The following is an 18994-nucleotide window of genomic DNA, read 5'->3' as shown; positions in this document are numbered from 1 at the left end:
ATGATTTTGTCGCTTACGTTCGCTCGCATCGCATGCAGTTAGGACACGGTAACTCCGCCGGTCGGAGCTTCCACCATTTTTTCGTAGCAGTGTATCGCGTCATTCAGGCAGCCAATCAGCACCGTGCCTCATTATCAAAGCCCCGCCCACTCAGAATCCCTCATAGATAATGAGGTTAGAGACTGGGATGATAAAGACATGGCTCAGAGGCTGAATTTCTAATTTATTTAACAAAAACAATCAAAAGCTTATTTTTAAGACATTCAAGGCCTGTTTAAAGTAGGTATTAGATCCATAATAGGTCCCCTTTAAGTATTTCTGAGCTTGTATACTACAACAGTATAATAAAATCCTGTAATGATGGCTTTTAGTTTTGGTGTCCACCCCAAGAATTTAAGTGGCCCCATCTGGCCACCCCTATGAAAACTTTTTGGAGGCGCCCCCGTGTCACAGGGAGGTGTGTGAACTCCAGAGGTGGAAAAAGTACAAAAATATTGTACTTAAGTAAAAGTACAAATTTTCTGCTTGAAAATTACTTAAGTAAAAGTAAAAAGTACCCATTAAAAAAAATACTTAAGTAAAAGTATAAAAGTACCTCAACTTAAATATAATAAAGTACAAAAAGTACATGGGTTAAAATGTACTTAAGTACAAAAGTAAAAAGTACAAAGTACAAAGTACAAAGTACAAAGTACAAAATTCAAAGTACAAAATTATTTTCAAAAGGATTGCAAAGAAATGAAGAATCCAAGAATTTGCTTACAACTCTAAATAATGGTGATATTATTCTGACCCCTTTAGTGTTTGTTTCCATTACCCCATTTTAATTGCTCATCACTGCTGCTGTACCCCAGTGGCCCCGCTGACAGGTACACCCCCAGCATGTAGTATGCAGTGACAACATTAAGAAACTCCAGCTGATAAAGGATGAGACTTTTGAACTTTTAAATGCCAAAACCACCTTAGAAGGGGTGGAATCAAAGAATGGTGCGCATGGACACGCGTGGGCTGCCGCTCAAGGCTGATTTATGGTTCCGCGTTACACCAACGTACCCTACGGCGAGGCTCTGCGTCGATTTAACGCGGAACCATAATTCAGGCTTCAGTCCTCCTCGGTACTCGACGCGACGGCGGTTCCTCCGGCCTTCCGGCCCGCCTCTGCGGCGCAACTCTCCCGGGAGCTGCGGCTCCTTCTCGGTATATTCACGTGCCCCCCTTCCTTCCCGTCCGCTTCATGGTTCCGCGTTAAATCGACGCACACCTTACGCCGTAGGCTACGGCGTACAGTGTGCGTCGCCGCGTACCCTACGCTGTAGCTCTGCGCCGGTGTAACGCGGAACCATAAATCAGCCCCCGCTGTGCTGTTCTTTAATTTGTAGCGAGTAACGACGTGTCCAATTTTAAATGTAGCGGATTAAAAGTACGATTATTTCCTTGAAAATGTAACGAAGTAAAAGTAAAAGTACAGAAAAATGAAAGTATCAATAAAAGTACAAATTCTCAAAAATCTTACTTAAGTAAAATAACAAAGTACTTGTAGTTCGTTACTTTACACCACTGGTGAACTCACCACAGCAGGGCAGAGTGTGACAGAAGCACAATCAAAAAAGTGTGCAGGGTATCATCGTTGTGCTGGTAAGGAGATGACTATGTTATTTCAAATAGGATATCACTGAAATGTTTAAAAACGATGTTCAGTAAGGAATAGTGGGAGAGATTTGTATATGTGTCCTTCTACAGTGCACAACAACATTTGAAAAATTCAAGAACCTGGAGCAATTTCAGTGATTGTTGGACACCAGCAATCTTTGGTCACCAGATGGTACCGCATCAAGCTATCATTCATCATCAGCTGTTACTGATGCATGGGGGAAGGATTACTCTGGGGAACCTTTGTCAAGCACTACAATCTGAAGTAACAAATGTTTCTGAAAAATTTATGACACTAGAAAAAAACATGTTAACCAAAGGAAGCACTGATGTGTCTGTGTCTGGCGTCCTAGATTAATGCAAACATCTGCTTTGATTAGAGGAACCGTAAACCGTATCTCTTTTGGAACACATGCACACATTTGCACACGTTAATTCAATTCAAAATAGTTTATCAATAGTTTCCCAAACGGAAAGTCCAGACTACAGAAACAATGTTTTACAGTAGCGTTTCCTGGATTACACCATCAATTACTCCATCAAGCACTACAATTCCTCCATGGCTTTTTCTGCTGCTCTTCAAGTCTCTGTTTGTCTGCCTGAAAACCGGGTAGTGAGATGCTGAAGTTGGGGATATGCTCCTGCAGCCACGCCTCAGTGAAACACACCATACTCCATTGCCGAAACTCAAGATTTGTCCGTGGCAGCGCTTCAAGCTCATCAATCTTATTTGCAAAAAACCTAACCACAGTTAGAAGCTGTGTCAATCCGAATATTGGCATGTCTTTCTGATATCTCTACATGGATGAAGGTCCGTCACAAGACTGAGCTTATCTTCTGTCCAGCCAGTCATTCCTTACCACCACACTTGTGCCCACCTCTTCTGCTAGGAACCTTGGTGTCATATTAGACAACCAGCTGACATTTAAGGACCATGTTGCCTTGGTTTCCCGGTCTTGCCGATTTGCTCTTTACGTCAGGAAGATCAGACCCTGACAGAACATACGACACAGCTCTTGGTTCAGACTCTGGTCATGTCACGCATCGACTACTGTAATTCCTTGTTGGTCAGCCTTCCTGCTCAGTTAAACATTAGCAGATTACCCAGAATGCAGCAGCACGTCTGGTCTTCAACCAACCCATGAGAGCTCATGTCATTCTGCTGCTAATATCTCTGCACTGGCTTCCAGTTGCAGCATCAAGTTCAAAGCTCCTGTCTACCTTCACTCCTTCATCCAGAGCTACTCTCCCTCTACCTTCACTCCTTCATCCAGAGCTACTCTCCCTCTACCTTCACTCCTTCATCCAGAGCTACTCTCCCTCTACCTTCACTCCTTCATCCAGAGCTACTCTCCCTCTACCTTCACTCCTTCATCCAGAGCAACTCTCCCTCTACCTTCACTCCTTCATCCAGAGCTACTCTCCCTCTACCTTCACTCCTTCATCCAGAGATACTCTCCCTCTACCTTCACTCCTTCATCCAGAGCTACTCTCCCTCTACCTTCACTCCTTCATCCAGAGCTGCTCTCCCTCTACCTTCACTCCTTCATCCAGAGCTACTCTCCCTCATCATTCACTCCTTCATCCAGAGCTACACTCCCTCTACCTTCACTCCTTCATCCAGAGCTACTCTCCCTCTACCTTCACTCCTTCATCCAGAGCTACTCTCCCTCTACCTTCACTCCTTCATCCAGAGCTACACTCCCTCTACCTTCACTCCTTCATCCAGAGCTACTCTCCCTCTACCTTCACTCCTTCATCCAGAGCTACTCTCCCTCTACCTTCACTCCTTCATCCAGAGCTACTCTCCCTCTACCTTCACTCCTTCATCCAGAGCTACTCTCCCTCTACCTTCACTCCTTCATCCAGAGCTACTCTCCCTCTACCTTCACTCCTTCATCCAGAGCTACTCTCCCTCTACCTTCACTCCTTCATCCAGAGCTACACTCCCTCTACCTTCACTCCTTCATCCAGAGCTACTCTCCCTCTACCTTCACTCCTTCATCCAGAGCTACACTCCCTCTACCTTCACTCCTTCATCGAGAGCTACACTCCCTCTACATTCACTCCTTCATCCAGAGCTACACTCCCTCTACCTTCACTCCTTCATCCAGAGCTACACTCCCTCTACCTTCACTCCTTCATCCAGAGCTACACTCCCTCTACCTTCACTCCTTCATCCAGAGCTACTCTCCCTCTACCTTCACTCCTTCATCCAGAGCTACTCTCCCTCTACCTTCACTCCTTCATCCAGAGCTACTCTCCCTCTACCTTCACTCCTTCATCCAGAGCTGGTTGTTCCACCACAATGTGGTGTGAAATCAGTACCAGACTCTTCTCCTCCATTGTTCCCTGAAGGTGGAACGACCTACCAAACTGATCTGGAGGTCTGGACCTGCTTTTAAGAGCAAGATAAAGACGCAGCTCTTTAAGGAGAACTTCTGCATCTAGTGAACTTCTCTGCTCGTCAGAACTAGTAAGAAGATTTGTCCAGCTCTTTGCAGGACACAACATTGAGTAAGCTGCATGCACTTACGACAATATGATGTATAAAGGTCTGTTGTGTCGGGTGGGAAGGGGGGAAAAGAGAGGAAAAACCCTAGCACTAGCGTGGCAGCACCTGTATCCTGTACCCTCCTGTGTGATTTCCTGTTTGTGTTGTTCTCTCAGATGCAAGTCATTTTGGATAAAAGTGTCTGCTAAATGACAGTAGTAGTAGTAGTAGTAGTAGTAAAGCGCTGATTTTGTCAGGGTTTGACACCTCCCTCCCCCAGTCTTTGAGTTTCTGTTTTGCCCTGCCTGTGTCCCATCTGCCCTGATTGTCTGCACCTGTGTCTCGTCATGTCTCGTTATCCCCTGAGTATATCTGGTCTTGTCATTCCCTTGTTCCCTGTCGGTCCTTACTGTTTCTACCTCCATGTTTTCCTCGTCAGGTTTTTGTAGCCACGTTCAAGTTCTTGTTTTGCATCCTGCCCTGCAGCGCTTTTAGTTTGTTTTTTTGTTAAATAAACCCTTTTTTCGTTGAACTCCTGCCTCCTGCCTCCTGCTCTCCTGCGTTTGGGTCCACACCTTACCCCAGACTTGACAGATTTAAACTTCTTCATCCTCCCTCGGCTTTGCTCCTGCTCTACATCCACACCCACATCTACCACGTCTCCTCTTCAACTCATGGATGATTTAGGGTTTAAGTCTTGGTATAATTTGGCTTCTTGACATCTGCTGCTCCCACTGATAACAACAACTTCTTTGTTGCTGTGGTTACTCATAACAGGTGGTAAAAATTAAAAAAGTAATGAAGGAAATCCCTTAAGCAGCACAGCACCAACACCAAGATGAAAAATAATTAAAAAAGATGCACTAAACAAAGATGTCAATGAAGGAAATACATTGAAAAACTAAAAAAAAAAAAAAAAAGCAAAAGGCTTCTAACATATGAAGAGTTACTGCATTGAGCTGCAGTTGTGAGCGGCGGTGGGGGTCTGCTTTCCAAGTTTTGTAGAAAAGAATGATAGCAATCAAGTTGTCATGGTTATACTGTCTCAATTTTTTTAATGAGTTGCTACCCTGAAATTATTAGATAATTAACAATTTAAATTCACTTGATGGAACAAAAACCATTAAAAACCTTGGTTTCCTTTTGTCACATAAGGAAAGAAATGAAAAAACATCAATTTTGACTTTTTTTTTAGCACTTTCTGTATCTTCCCAGCTTTTTTGGATATGGGGTTTGCATATCTAAGTTTCAGAAATAATTGTTTCATGTTCTTAGGTCTCCCTTTATATATTGTAATCTCAGTTATGCTGCATGAATTGACAAGAGAAAAGTATTGATGAGTTACCTCCACACTGAGACACATTCTTGGCACCAGCAATGCCCTGTCCTTCAGTACTGGGACATGGCTCACAGGACAGCTGGCCAACCATGTCCTGGTATGTTCCAGGAAGGCATGGGACACATTGCGCCTGCTCCCCACTATAAAATGTCCCCACACCACAGCTCACTGAGGAAAAGTATAATGTATGTATAATAATGTGAATATGTCATTTGGGTTTTGACACATCAGCAATGTCAAGGCAGCTTGTTAAACCCAAAACTTACCGCACTTTCCATCTCGGTGGACTTGTCCAGTGCTGCAGGTCTCAGCTCCCTCCGGTGTCCTGGCTGGTTTCTGGGCAACTTCATACTCTGTTCCAGAAATCTGGATGTAGAACTGTTGTTTATTGATGGATTTTCTGAGTGTCCGCATAGCATTCTGCAGTTTCTGTTTCATCCTCTCTCGCACACAATCAATGTTACAGGAGTCTGGAGCAAAGATCATCAGACACATATATACATTTTTGGAAAATAAAATATCCCTTCATGTAGGGTTGTATATGTTAACTATTTCATTTCAAGTAGTGGACAGACAGCAAAGAAATACCACCAGACCTGAGGCTTCCTCCTCTTTCATCTCCATTTCAAACTCAGCTGTAATATGGGAAACCTCTTTTGAAGGAGATTTGCGTCCTCTGCGACGCTTCTTTGATGAATCGCACTTGAGATTGACAAAAGTTACTTGACAGTCGTCTGTGCAGGGGAACTGGCCTCCTTCCAGAGAATCAAATGGGAGTAAAGAAGATGAAAATGAACAGGTGTCAAATGTGTGTTTTTTTTAAAATAGTTTTTCAAAGTAGTAGTTAAATAATCTATATGTTTCAGTGTCTGTAAAATGAGGCTTACCTGACACTGGTCTGGGTGTAAAATAATGTAGTACTCTGTGTGATACATTCCTTACCTTGAAGATTTTGCTTAGATGTTTCTTTGTTTGTCTCCTTATTGCGTGGCCTCAGGTGGCACTTGGCATCCTTGATCTTAAACCTGGCCTTCTGCTTGATGGGCGGTGCCAGCGTGTCTTTATTCATAAACAGAGAGAAACATATCGCTGATAAATGTCATAGTCTACTAGAATTAAAAAAACTTGTGAAATTTTAGCAACTTAATTTATGTCCTTGATCTTTGGTTATGAAGGACTCTCTTGCAACCTAATCAGATCTTAGTTTTTCTTTTCTGTTAAAGCAGCACAATGTAACTTTCATCTTTTGTTGAGTTTGGCGGCTCCTTTGGACAAAAGCGGTAGTGCTTTACCAGAAAGAACTACGTTTCCCATGAGCACCAGCGCGTACTGCCGGAAAACTCCTGTCCCCGTCGCTGCATTTGTTTTGATAGTGAATGAAATAAGACGGGACGGACTTTCAAAACTACTTTTCTGTTTTCAGCGGTCGTTTGCAGGATGGATAGCAAAGAGGTAATGTATCTATTTTTGGTTAAACAATATAATATGACGATGTTGAAAAAAAGTTCAACTTGGTTTTATTAAGTTGTTTCAGCGAGATAATGCTCCTACAAACTCATACGCTCTGCACCTTTTTCCTGTCACGTTTTTTAGAGGGACTTCGTCATAAATTAGTAGTCCAACATACTTACTGACAAAATAAAAAAATACTTTATAACCTGTGAATAACTAAATGCCCATTCCTTATATTTTGCAGATCAGCCCTGCACAATTTTACAGTTCTCAGGAAAAATACTAGAACCCAAGACCCCCTGTATGTGAAAACATTCTAATTTTGATTGACATCCCTCCTCGTCTTTCATCTCACGCCAGCGAGTGAACGCCGGGCCAATGTTTATTCTTGTCCGGGCAATTTTTATTTATTTTAATTTTATTTTTTTGTCCGGGCATTTAGCTTGTTACTCTCCCGCTTTCTTTTTTTCACCTCCTCCGATAAAACTTTTATTTTTCACGACTGCATACATGCCCACATACACTCATGTGAAAAAGAAAGTAAGCCCTTTGTCATTTCTAATGTTTTACATACAACCCAAAGACATGGCCTCTAATGAAATACTAAACTGTGCCTCTTCTTTTAACCAATCAGCCATTCCAAATGTAGTTTGTGTGCACTTCCTGAGATGAACATTCTATCTGAATGGGTTTGTTTGGATGTCTTCAGGCCATTTCAAATAAGTACATGGGGATATTGTTTGTTTGCTCTGCTGAATTATGCAATGCGATCGCCTGAAGTAGTGCTGCAACAAAGCAGTTGAAAGCTGTACATAAACTGTTTCAGGTCATCTATCAGGTTGGATTATATCATATAATTTGACTTGTAAAGGGCCCCCATTTATGTCACTGAAAACGATGGAGTAGTGAATCTGTTTGGAGCACAACATGCCTTCCCCTTACCAACTGACTTGTCAAGCATCTGAACTAACTGTTAAAGTCAGTGATTCATACATTTGTACAAATAGATAAACATAGCTAGAACAATAGGCCATAGGCCCTCTGTTATTTGCCATTCAGGAGGTTCTCCAGGCCTCTACCGATTAGTTTTCCCTTTGAAATTATATTTGCCAGAAAACAGCATGGGTTTCTGGACCAGCTTATGGAAAATTGGAAGGTACGAGCACAAGCAAAAATTAAATTCCAGGAAAATCTGAGTGCAAAGTCTCACTCATTTCGTAAGTTGTCATGAGAAAATTTGCCACAAGACCATGGTAGTCAATGGTGCTTGTGCATAAAAGAGAAAAAAAGAGGTACAGTATCAAGGGTATTACGTGGGCCACAGGAGTATGCAGTGCAGACACAGTTATGAGAGACCACAAACCCTACGTCTCGCCTACAACTCAAGACAAATAGAAAAGGAAAGGAGGCACATCTTCTGCTGGGCTTATTACTAATACGTATTACTATCCAATTTTTAATTTTATTTATAAAGCATCTATGTCAATACATTATTGTTTGCAATTATTATCCTACCTCTGCCTTTTGTCCATAATGATCTGGGTCAGGCTCCAGCAGACACCCCTAATCCTTTGTAGGATTAAGCAGGTAAAGAATATGGATGGATGGATGGTTTATTATCCATCTCAATATTTATGGTGCTGAACAGTTCCTTCACTGACTTGGTGCCTCAGACCTGGCGCAGTGAACTGTGCACTGACATATCTCAGATGGTAAAGAGAGATCTTAGTAGGAAACCTCTGCTCCACAAAAATAACCTCTCTGTCCTTTGTGTCCTGCAGACTGATTTTTCTAAAACCATAGGCAGGGATCAGCGTAACAATGTCTGCCACAGTCTCCTGTACATCGGTTGGTTACAAAAAGTACAGCTAAGCAAGGCAAGGCACATTTATTTGTGTAGTACATTGCAGCAACAACGCAATTCAAGGTGCTTTACATAATAAAAACGTGAAAAGTAAAGAGAAAAAGGAAAAAGAATATGACCTACAATTAAGAATAGTTTCAATAATTCATCAAAGGCAGCTGCAAAAAAGGTTTTTAATATTGATTTAAAGGAACTGAGGGTTTCAGTGTTCCGGTGGTTTTCAAGTTTGTTCCAGACTTGTGGAGCATAAAAGATGAATGATGCTTCTCCTTATGCTTGAACAGGGTGTTTCTTATGGACAAAGCCATAACAAACACCATGTTCAGGCATAAGGGTGTCCATCAGTGCACGTGGCACCAGGACACCCTAGGCCGGAGGTCAATGATCGACTTTGTTGTCGTTTCATCTGACCTTCGGCCGCATGTCTTGGACACTCGGGTGAAGAGAGGGGCTGAGCTATCAACTGATCACCACCTGGTGGTGAGTTGGGTGTGCTGGCAGAGGAGGAGGTTGGACAGACCGGGCAGACCCAAACGGATTGTGAGGGTCTGTTGGGAACGTCTGGCTGAGCCCTCTGTCAGGGACATCTTCAACTCTCACCTCCGGGAGAGCTTCTCTCAGATCCCGGGGGAGGCGGGGGACATCGAGTCCGAGTGGACCATGTTCTCTGCCTCCATTGTCGACATTGCAGCTCGAAGTTGTGGACGCAAGGTCTCCAGTGCCTGTCGTGGCGGCAATCGTAGAACCCGGTGGTGGACACCGGAAGTACAGGATGCCATCAGACTGAAGAAGGAGTCCTACCAGGCTATGTTAGCCTGTGGGACTCCTGACGCAGTAGATAGGTACCGGCAGGCCACGCAAGCCGCAGCTCGGGCAGTCCTGGAGGCAAAAACTCGGGTCTGGGAGGAGTTCGGGGAGGCCATGGAGGAAGACTTTCGGTCAGCCTTGAGGAAATTCTGGCAGACCATTCAGCGCCTCAGAAGGGGGAAGCAGTACTCTGCCGGCACCATTTACGGTGCAGGTGGGGAGCTGTTGACCTCGACTGGGGACATCGTCGGACGGTGGAAGGAATACTTCGAGGATCTCCTCAATCCGACTGACATGCCTTCCATTGAGGAAGCAGAGAGTGTGGACTCGGGGACGTGCTCATCCATCACCCAAGCTGAGGTCACTGAGGTGGTTCATAAGCTCCTCAGTGGCACCGGGGGTGGATGAGATTCGCCCTAAGTACCTCAAGTCTCTGGATGTCATAGGGCTGTCTTGGTTGACACGCCTCTGCGACATTGTCATAGTCCTACCGGGCTATGTTGGCCGGTGGGACTCCTGACGCAGTAGATGGGTACCGGCAGGCCAAGCAAGCTGCAGCCCGGGCAGTGAAGTTGTGTATGTGCAAGGAGAAGAGTCGGCGCACAGCATCCACCACCTTATCTCCTATTGGATACAACTTTCTCTCTCTTCTCCCTTCTCTTCTATTGAACGTGCCGAGATGTCGTCACAGCGCAGCACGGTGAAATAAAAACATTTTCAATTCGGGCAGGCAGGCGCGGCGCAAACGCCGCAGCAGGCACTGTCAAACTCAGCGGCAGAGCGGTCCGCTCTTGCGCTGCGGTAGCACATACACAATAAATGGGATCGCCAGCGGCGGTCTGCGCTTTGCGCCCTGTTAAAGGGGTTATAACCATTGTTGTTTTTCTCGGGGTACGGAAGATGAAACTCCTTCCACGTTCATTTCTGACCAATGAGTGAACAGTGGGTTCGGGAATGGCATTTGTTAACAGCTTTGAACCGCTACAGACGGTTCCCTTGTGAACACAAACGAAAAATGAAACAACTGTATCGATTTAGAATCGGAACAAAACAAACGGGCCACAGCTCTGAAAGCACCCTTAGATAAACTTCAGCTCACACAGAACAGGGCGGCACGCCTCGCTCTCCGCTGCTCTGCTAGCAGTAGTGTTGAGTGCGTGCATGCCGCATCGTCCCGGATAAAACTTGACCAAAGGCTGGCGTGTAGCCTGGTAACATTTTTGTTCAACATCTGGAATATTGGTAAACCTATCAATTTGTTATCACATCTAAAACCCATCAATACTCAATATGACTATGCAACCAGATCTACTTCTGGTGTTCAGTTTACTCTTCCTCTACCAAGAACCAGTGCACTAAAGAGGGCTACAATGTATAGAGCAGTAACATATTGAAATAAGCGTCCACCACCTTTAACCATGATATAAGCTAGATTCAAAAATAAATTAAGGGAAGCAAGACTAGGCAAGGAAGTCAGTTTTAGTTAGTTGGTTTATTCTGAAATTCTTGGCTTATTCTGAAATTCTGAGTGTGTAAAATTGAATATTTTTTGTTGTTTGGTTCTGGCTGGTTTCAACAATTTAAGGGTTGAATTCCATTACATCTCAGATCGTTTTTGTTTAAATTTAGTTATCTTTTAATTGTAAGGATTGTATTTTATTGTTTTATGTGTGCAATGTTGGACCCCAGGAAGAATAGTCTTCACTGCAGTGACGACTTATGGGGATCCGTAATAAATAAATAAATAAATAAATACTATGGTCAATGGTGTTGAATGCTGTGCTGAGGTCGAATAATACCAGCAGTGTGGTTCTTCTACAGTCTGTATTTATGTGGATATTATTAAGGCATGGATATATCAGCATGGGATCTTACCAAGGGAACTCTGGCCACTACTTGTTTATGAGGTCCCCATCTCCACTGTAGAGACCTTGGAGAGGAAGTTCAGTACCTGTCTCAGAAGATGGTTGGGGTTGCCCAGGAGCCTCAGTAACATTGCCCTCTATGGGAACAACCACAAAGCTCCGGTTTCCTTTGAAGTCTCTCTCGAAGAAGAGTTCAAGGTGACTCAGACCAGAGAGGTGCTGCTGTACCGTGACTCGCAGGACCCAAAGGTGGCTCAGGCAGGAGTCGTGGTGAAAACTGGGAGGAAGTGGAGTGCCCAGTCTGCTGTGCTGGAGGCAGAAGCAAGGCTGCGCCACTGAGATCTGGTGGGTGTAGTGGCCCACGGAAGAGCAGGTCTGGGGTTGTTCCCGACACCAACTCGACACAGGGAGTGCACGGGGAAGGAACAGCAAAGGCAAATACAGGAGGAGGTCAGGACTGCAGTGGAGGAAGGGAGAACAAGCAAGGCGCCTGGACCAGATGGGAGCACACCATGAACCGGAAAGTCACCTGGACAGACCTATGGCAGGCTGACCCACACCGTATCAGCTTCCTAATCCGGGCGGTCTATGACGTCCTACCAAGTATAGCAAACCTCTTCACCTGGGGGAAGGCGGAGACCCCAAACTGCTTGCTGTGCTCAGGAAGAGAAACGCTGGAACACGTCCTGAGGTCTTGCCCAACAGCACTCGGCCAGGGCCGATACACCTGGCGCCACAACCAAGTGCAATTGCTGAAGCCATCAGCAGGTGTATCAGCAGCGGCAGCCAGATGCGCAACACCATCAACACCATCGCTTTTATCAAAGCAGGAGTTCAGCCAAAGGCAGGTGGCAAGAAGGCACCAGCAGGGATCCTGTCAACTGCCCAAGAGGGCAGGGGAGGACCGATTGGGGGAGGCTCATGAAAGGAAGAGGACCAAGTACGAACATCTGGTCAATGAATGTCGACAACAGGGCTGGAAGGCACGATGTATGCCCATCGAAGTTGGCAGCAGGGGATTTGTGGGGCGCTCATCCCACAAAGCCCTGAGTGCATCGGGCATTACGGGAACAGCAAGGAGCAGATCCATCAAGAACTCCACCGAGGTAGCGGAGAAAGCCTCGAGATGGCTCTGGCTCCGGAGAGGAGAACCATGGGGACAAGTCAGTGTCACCTGAACACAAGCCGCGGACTGATCAACCGCGGCTGGGTCGCCTGGGCGAGGGTGTATAATGTTGTAAGACCCGAAACACTCTATGAACCCAGGACACATTACTGATGATGTGTTCAGGTTGCATCAGTAGATGTATTCTAAGAACTTGAACACCTTGACAAGGGCAGTCTCAGATCTGAGCACGGAATCCGAAAGACGTCACAGCAGTTGGTCAGAGTTAAGAAGCTATCTAACTGTTGAAACACAGCTTTTTCCAATAAGCTTCCTGATAAATGGGAGATTTGAAATGGGTCTGTAATTTCGGGTCTGACAGCAGTCATCAACGGTGGTTGATGACTGCTGTCTTCAGGGTCTGCAAGGAAACACCAGACAAAAGAGACAAGTTTACTATTTTGAATCAGGTCTGATGCCATGGTGGCTAAACTTGTCTTGAAGAACGCTGTGGGTAAAATATCCAAAGAATAGGAGGATGAGTTTAGCGATCCCATAATATCCTACAGGCTTTTGTCATTGATCGGGTAAAATTGTGTAATTTTGTCCAGATGGGCTTTGATTGTAGACAGCACTGTTCCTTGATATTGATGCACTAACAGCTGGTTTGGTACCCTGCTCAAAGTGGGCAGTGGGAATCCAGCATAGCAGGATGTAGTACAGTATGTCTGAGCTATTGTAAGAGAGATGGGGCAGAATGGGCCAGAATGGGCAGGTTGATGAATTTGAATCTGTTAAACACAAATTAGGTTTATAATGCTATAATGGATTCAGAATTAAAACAATGTCCAAACATTTACCAGTTTAAAAACAAATCTAAAAACATTATTTTCACAAGGTACAAAGAGGAAGGGGTTTAGCCTTTAGGGGCCTGATATAATACTTTTGGGTGATGGGTAGATTTGTTTATATTTATGTACAGAAATGGGCAGCTAACTATATGTGTATGTGTATGTATGCATGTATATATATATATATATATATATATATATATATATATATATATATATATATATATATATATAGATAGATAGATAGATAGATAGATAGATAGATAGATAGATAGATAGATAGATAGATAGATAGATAGATAGATAGATAGATATAGATATAGAGCAGATGGAGTTAATATAGAGATAGTATGGTCTAAATAAGTATATTTATATAAATAATTATCTAGGCATCTGTGTACAAATATATAGAAATATTCAACTATGTTTATGTATGTATAGGTAAGTGTGTGAGTACAGTGCGTGAGTATAATTATAGTATAATTAATAAATGATTAGTGAATGGGGGTAGAATTAAATAAGTTTATACTTCTTCCTACTCCTTTTTGCACATATAAATTAAGATATTAAGTGGTAAAGGATGAAATTCTGTTTTTTTTTATTTGTTTTTTTTATCTTCACTTTTTCTATCTTCACTTTTAATTGTTATTTTTTACATGTACAAACTAAAAATCAAATCAAATCAATAATCCCTTCAGGACACAATTAAACTCCTTTTCCTTTTACTGAATTATTAAGTATGCTGCTCACTGGCTTCAGAGCCTTTGTGTGTCTTCTGTGTGTATTAGTCTTTAATGAATGTTCCTTATGTTTCCTATGAAGAGTCTCTGATGTAAATGACTGATGTTTGTTACAGGATTTAAATATATGAGGATTTGTCAGTAGCTATTTTAGGTTGATAAGTAGTGGAGTCTAGTGGCGTGACGGTTGGAGATGCTGTCACACATCAAGTTTGCTGGTTTGATACTCAACCTTTTTCTATTAAGTTTGCATGTACTTTCTATCCTATTCTATGCTGGTTGTCATTCATTTATTTCTTTGGTAATTTTGGTAGCTCTTCATTTTCCGCCAAGAGCCACAAAACAATGACGCAATGGACTGAAAACTGGAAAAGAAGCCTGGTCAATGAACATATTTATCAATCAACATCACTACATGTGGAGTGTTAAACATGCTTGATTTACAGTACCAGCACAGGTCGGTAAAGCAGAAGTAGCATTCCTCTTCTGAGAAGTTTTACCATGCTGAACAGGCACACCACAGCTCAGTGTATAGCTGTTCTCTGAGTCTGAAAGAAACATTGCATGTTAGACTATAAAGAAAAGAGAGAATTTAAAACATTCTACGATGAGAGCTTTTTTTAAAATCTGTATTCTATCTTTAATTTTACAGAGCACACCATTGTGAGGGTTAAAACATGTTTTAAATGTTTAATTAAAAGAGATCTTTTCACATGACTTTAAACCCTGCTTGTGAAATTACAACCAAAATGAAAGATCTATGAATCTTGACTTTCTCCCTTGATGCATATGCACACACAAAGATGCATTTCTAGTAAGAGGTGAAGGATGAAGCCTTTGGAAGTCATAACATTGAAAGGATTAAAAAAGAGCCCAGACTACATTCAACCACAAGAATTTACATAGCCCCCACCCTCTAAAATTAAGATGTACTCCAAAAACCCAGAAAACAAATATTTCATTTTATGCCTTCAAGCTATCTATCATTCTCACACAATGGATTCCAAGTTAAACTAAGCAAGGACTGGATTATGGAAAAACAACATGTAATCAAATGACAGACTTCTGTTAAGTACTATCACAGGAGGAAAGGCTGAGGTGCTAGCCAAACGGCTGGGATGGATAAAGCCAAGAAAACCTTGCAGAGTGAAAAACACATAATTCTGAACAGAGAACCCCCTGAGGACTACATAAATACAGCACTAAATAGTACAAGCAGATTCATCAAGCATCAATGGAACCAATAGGATGTACAAGAGCTGCAAATGATAGTTAACACCAGCAGAGGGCAGCAGCTTGTGTAGCATGAGAACAGCAACATCACAATACTCCTGCAAGTATTATAAAATGGTTTTTAAAATCTGTCATATTTAAGACATACTACATTAATGAATTCTAGCTTTAAACGCCAACGTTCCACAGACGGATTTGGATGGTGAACCATCCAGACATTTAAGGTGATCAACAAACTCTAAAAGAAGCCAGTCGTGTGACTGGCTTCTGCAGTAGTGGCACATTGCATTATGATCCCATAATGGGGTGTGGATAGTGCAAGGTAGACTGGTCAGTTGCACATTAGAGATTTCCCTGGAAGCTGCACACCGTCCAGGTATCTTTACCATGCTGTGCATACTTGTGTAATTGCCTACTTCCTGTCTAACAAATTTGTGCAAAACAGGAATGGTCTATTACTGTAGAATGTGGTTTAAAAAAAAACAAGTACAAGTAACCCAAAAATGAATGCAAGACAATGTCTTCTTAAGTGATTTAAAATGAACCTGTGTGTGTATACCTGCGAGAAAGAGAGCGTTGGAGGGGCATGACAGTGAACAAACCTCTGTCCCTCCACTCTTGGTACAAGTCAATTGGGCTCTTGGTGCTGGCTTTCCATTGGGAAGACACTTTACTGCCTCTGAGGAATACACACACGTTGACACAGATTCACACAAATAGTACACGTATGTTAAGACCATATGATGGAGTACGATTCCACACACAGATACTGCCAACTTCAAAACATATGGAGCCTGTGCCTACGTATGCAATCTTTCTTGTTCCAATGGAGTTTCTGTCTTGGTGGACACACACACTCATAGCCGCCCTGTGTGTTTATACAGCCAAACTCACAGCTGCCGTTGCTGATGCTGCACTCATCAATATCTATGGACACCAAAAGGACATTGTAAGTTTTTACATTTCTGTTCAATTTTTAAAAGGCACATGCAAAAGTAAGTACACCCTCTTTAAGTCCTGTGTGTGTGTGTGTGTGTGTGTGTGTGTGTGTGTGTGTGTGTGTGTGTGTGTGTGTGTGTGTGTGTGTGTGTGTGTGTGTGTGTGTGTGTGTGTGTGTGTGTGTGTGTGTGTGTTTCGTATAATAAAAAATAATCTGATCATAGTGGCTCTTATTATCAAGCAACAGCAACTTAAAAAAAAACTTTTTTCAGCTACACCCCATTATTTATTTGACAAAAATTAAGCCAGAAAGATTAAAAAAAAAAAAAAAAATTGGGCAATGATAAAAGTACTGCTATTATTCAAAAGCTTCTATATCTACATTTAAACTTTATTTTATATTTATTTATTTTATTTTATTTAGCATCAACAACAAGTATTTCCTTTATGGATTTATCAGTCTATCACAATATTCTTTTTTCATTTTTCCTATTCTTCCTCACAACATCGCTTTAGTTTTTTGATTATAGACTTAACTTCATAATATAAATAATTTTCTAGGGCTGTCAGTCAATTGCAATTTTTAATCTTGATTAATTGAAAGATTTTCATAGCTAATCCGTGATTAACCACAATTAATGTTCTGAAAAATTTCCTGAGATATATTTTTTTGAATTCAGTAATAAAGAAGCAGACATGTATCCTTGCTTTATAGAAATGGCTGTTGAATTATTGTATGTCAATAATATGTCCTGAGAGCCTAGAGAGCAACAACTGATGTTGATCTGGGAAATTCTAACAAAATAAATTCACTAATAATCCACTGTTTCAATGTAGTTTTTAATAAACAATTAGCTTAGTTAGCTTAGTTAACTTAGCTTAGCTTACACTAAACTGCTCTGTTTTGTATTTTTTTTTATTTGACATCCATGACAAGTCTGAGGGGGGTTCGGTTTTTGGGACCATGTCAGGTGAATTAATAAAAAAAGAAAAACAGTATTTATGATATGAGGCTTAGCCTTTTGATTGACAGTTGGCTCAGCCAATGGCTAGCCATCATCACTTCACCTGTAAAAAACAAAGCTTTTTCAGTATTGTGACTATGTAGGGAAATTTTATAGGCTACACATGTAACCTGTTGTAAGATTAAGTTTCTCTCAAATCAGAGCTACGATCAGCTGCCATCAACAATGATTAGTCATCAACAAAAGTATTGAGAGAAAAAAAGAACTTACTGCCTTACATGTTCCTTATTTCATATGGGTAATTGAGAAAGTGGAAACAAGGCATTGTATCCAATTCCAGGCAACTGTGTTAAGGCTTGTATTGCTCTTAACAGCAGGACAAATCTGAGCAGAAACTCACCTCCACAGTGAGTAAGTCCATATAGGATAAATCCCTTGTTGCACACGCACTCGTAGCTGCCTGGGTAGTTGATACAGGTGTGGTCACAGGTCCTCTCAAAGGAGCACTCATCAATGTCTGGGGGAGACCAAAAAGATACATAACAGTGGCAGAATTCCACGGTGTCAGATTGAAAGGACTGAGTACAGAGTACATCATGATTTTACTTACACAACCGCTGCTGAAGATCAGCAAAAATGTGTCATTTTAGTATAATTTCAACATGAACATTTAAGACTAACTTTCACTTGTTTGAGAATGGACTGCCTTTCTTTTTTTTTTTACAGTTCTGGGATCAGTTGGTTATGTGACTGAAACAATTATGGTGACTGGCCTGAATTACTACAACAGCATCCATCCATCCATTTTCTATACCCGCTTAATCCTGTGCAGGTTCACGGGGGTTAGCTGGAGGGTATCCCAGCTCATTACAGGCAAAAAGCAGGGGTCTACCCTGGACAGGTGACCAGTCCATCACAAGGCCACATACTATATAGACAAACAACCACACACACGCACGCACATGCACACACACACCTACAGTATGGGCAATTTACAATCATCAATCAACCTAACATGCATGTTTTTGGACAGTAAAGCTTGAGTTATGGTTCTGCGTCAAAACGATGCCGTGCCTACGGCGTGTGGTACGCGTTGACGCAGACCACACGCCGTCACTGACGCCGCCATTGACGCCGTCACTGACGTCACCTCCCGAAAATTGTAACTACGCGTCGAGGCGACGCAGACCACACACAGACAGAGAGGGCTGTGATTGGTTTGCTTGGTAGCAACGCATTTCCGGTTTCCGGTTTGAAGCAGTCGTGAACTTTCAGCGCTCTTTTCTTCGTGTATGTGTGATGTTTTTGGTTTTGGTTTTTTGCACAATAGTTGTCCTTATCTCTTTGATTCACTGTGACCGGAAAAATCGAATAAACCATTCAGGAAAAGATTGTGAATTAGCGCTCGCAGGGGGTACTGCACCACGGAGAAATGGAGTGACGGAGAAGTCCGAAGGTTCATGACCGCGTCACGGTGACGGCGTGTGCTCTGGTATGGTTTGACACAGAACCATAATTCAAGCTTAAGAGTAAGCCAGAGTACCCAGAGAAAAACCCACACAAGCACAGGGAGTACATGCAAACTCTGCATAGAAAGACTCCCGGGCCTGGCTGGGGTCTTTCCGTGTGAAACCAGGAAACTTCTTGCTGTGAGGCAACGGTGCTAACCACTCACCACAACAACAACATT

The 18994-nt window shown here is 42.6% G+C and overlaps 1 protein-coding gene across 2 annotated transcripts in view; it reads right to left on the bottom strand.

Moving 5' to 3' along the window:
- The window catches only part of scube1 (signal peptide, CUB domain, EGF-like 1), a 256585-nt gene that overhangs the window by 18034 nt on the left and 219557 nt on the right, over positions 1-18994 (bottom strand). For both annotated transcript variants that reach the window (XM_061714862.1, XM_061714863.1), the window contains 8 exons: positions 17705-17821; positions 16205-16327; positions 15960-16079; positions 14617-14715; positions 6426-6542; positions 6080-6238; positions 5750-5953; positions 5490-5651 (listed from right to left, as the gene is read on the bottom strand). In XM_061714862.1, coding sequence (XP_061570846.1) covers positions 5490-5651; positions 5750-5953; positions 6080-6238; positions 6426-6542; positions 14617-14715; positions 15960-16079; positions 16205-16327; positions 17705-17821 — 1101 coding nt within the window. The remainder of the gene's footprint in view (positions 1-5489; positions 5652-5749; positions 5954-6079; positions 6239-6425; positions 6543-14616; positions 14716-15959; positions 16080-16204; positions 16328-17704; positions 17822-18994) is intronic.

This window comes from Cololabis saira, chromosome 23 (assembly GCF_033807715.1).
Source record: "Cololabis saira isolate AMF1-May2022 chromosome 23, fColSai1.1, whole genome shotgun sequence".
Taxonomy (NCBI): domain Eukaryota; kingdom Metazoa; phylum Chordata; class Actinopteri; order Beloniformes; family Belonidae; genus Cololabis; species Cololabis saira.
The sequence above is the reverse complement of the archived record's forward strand: the minus strand, read 5'-3'. Positions and strand labels throughout refer to the sequence as shown.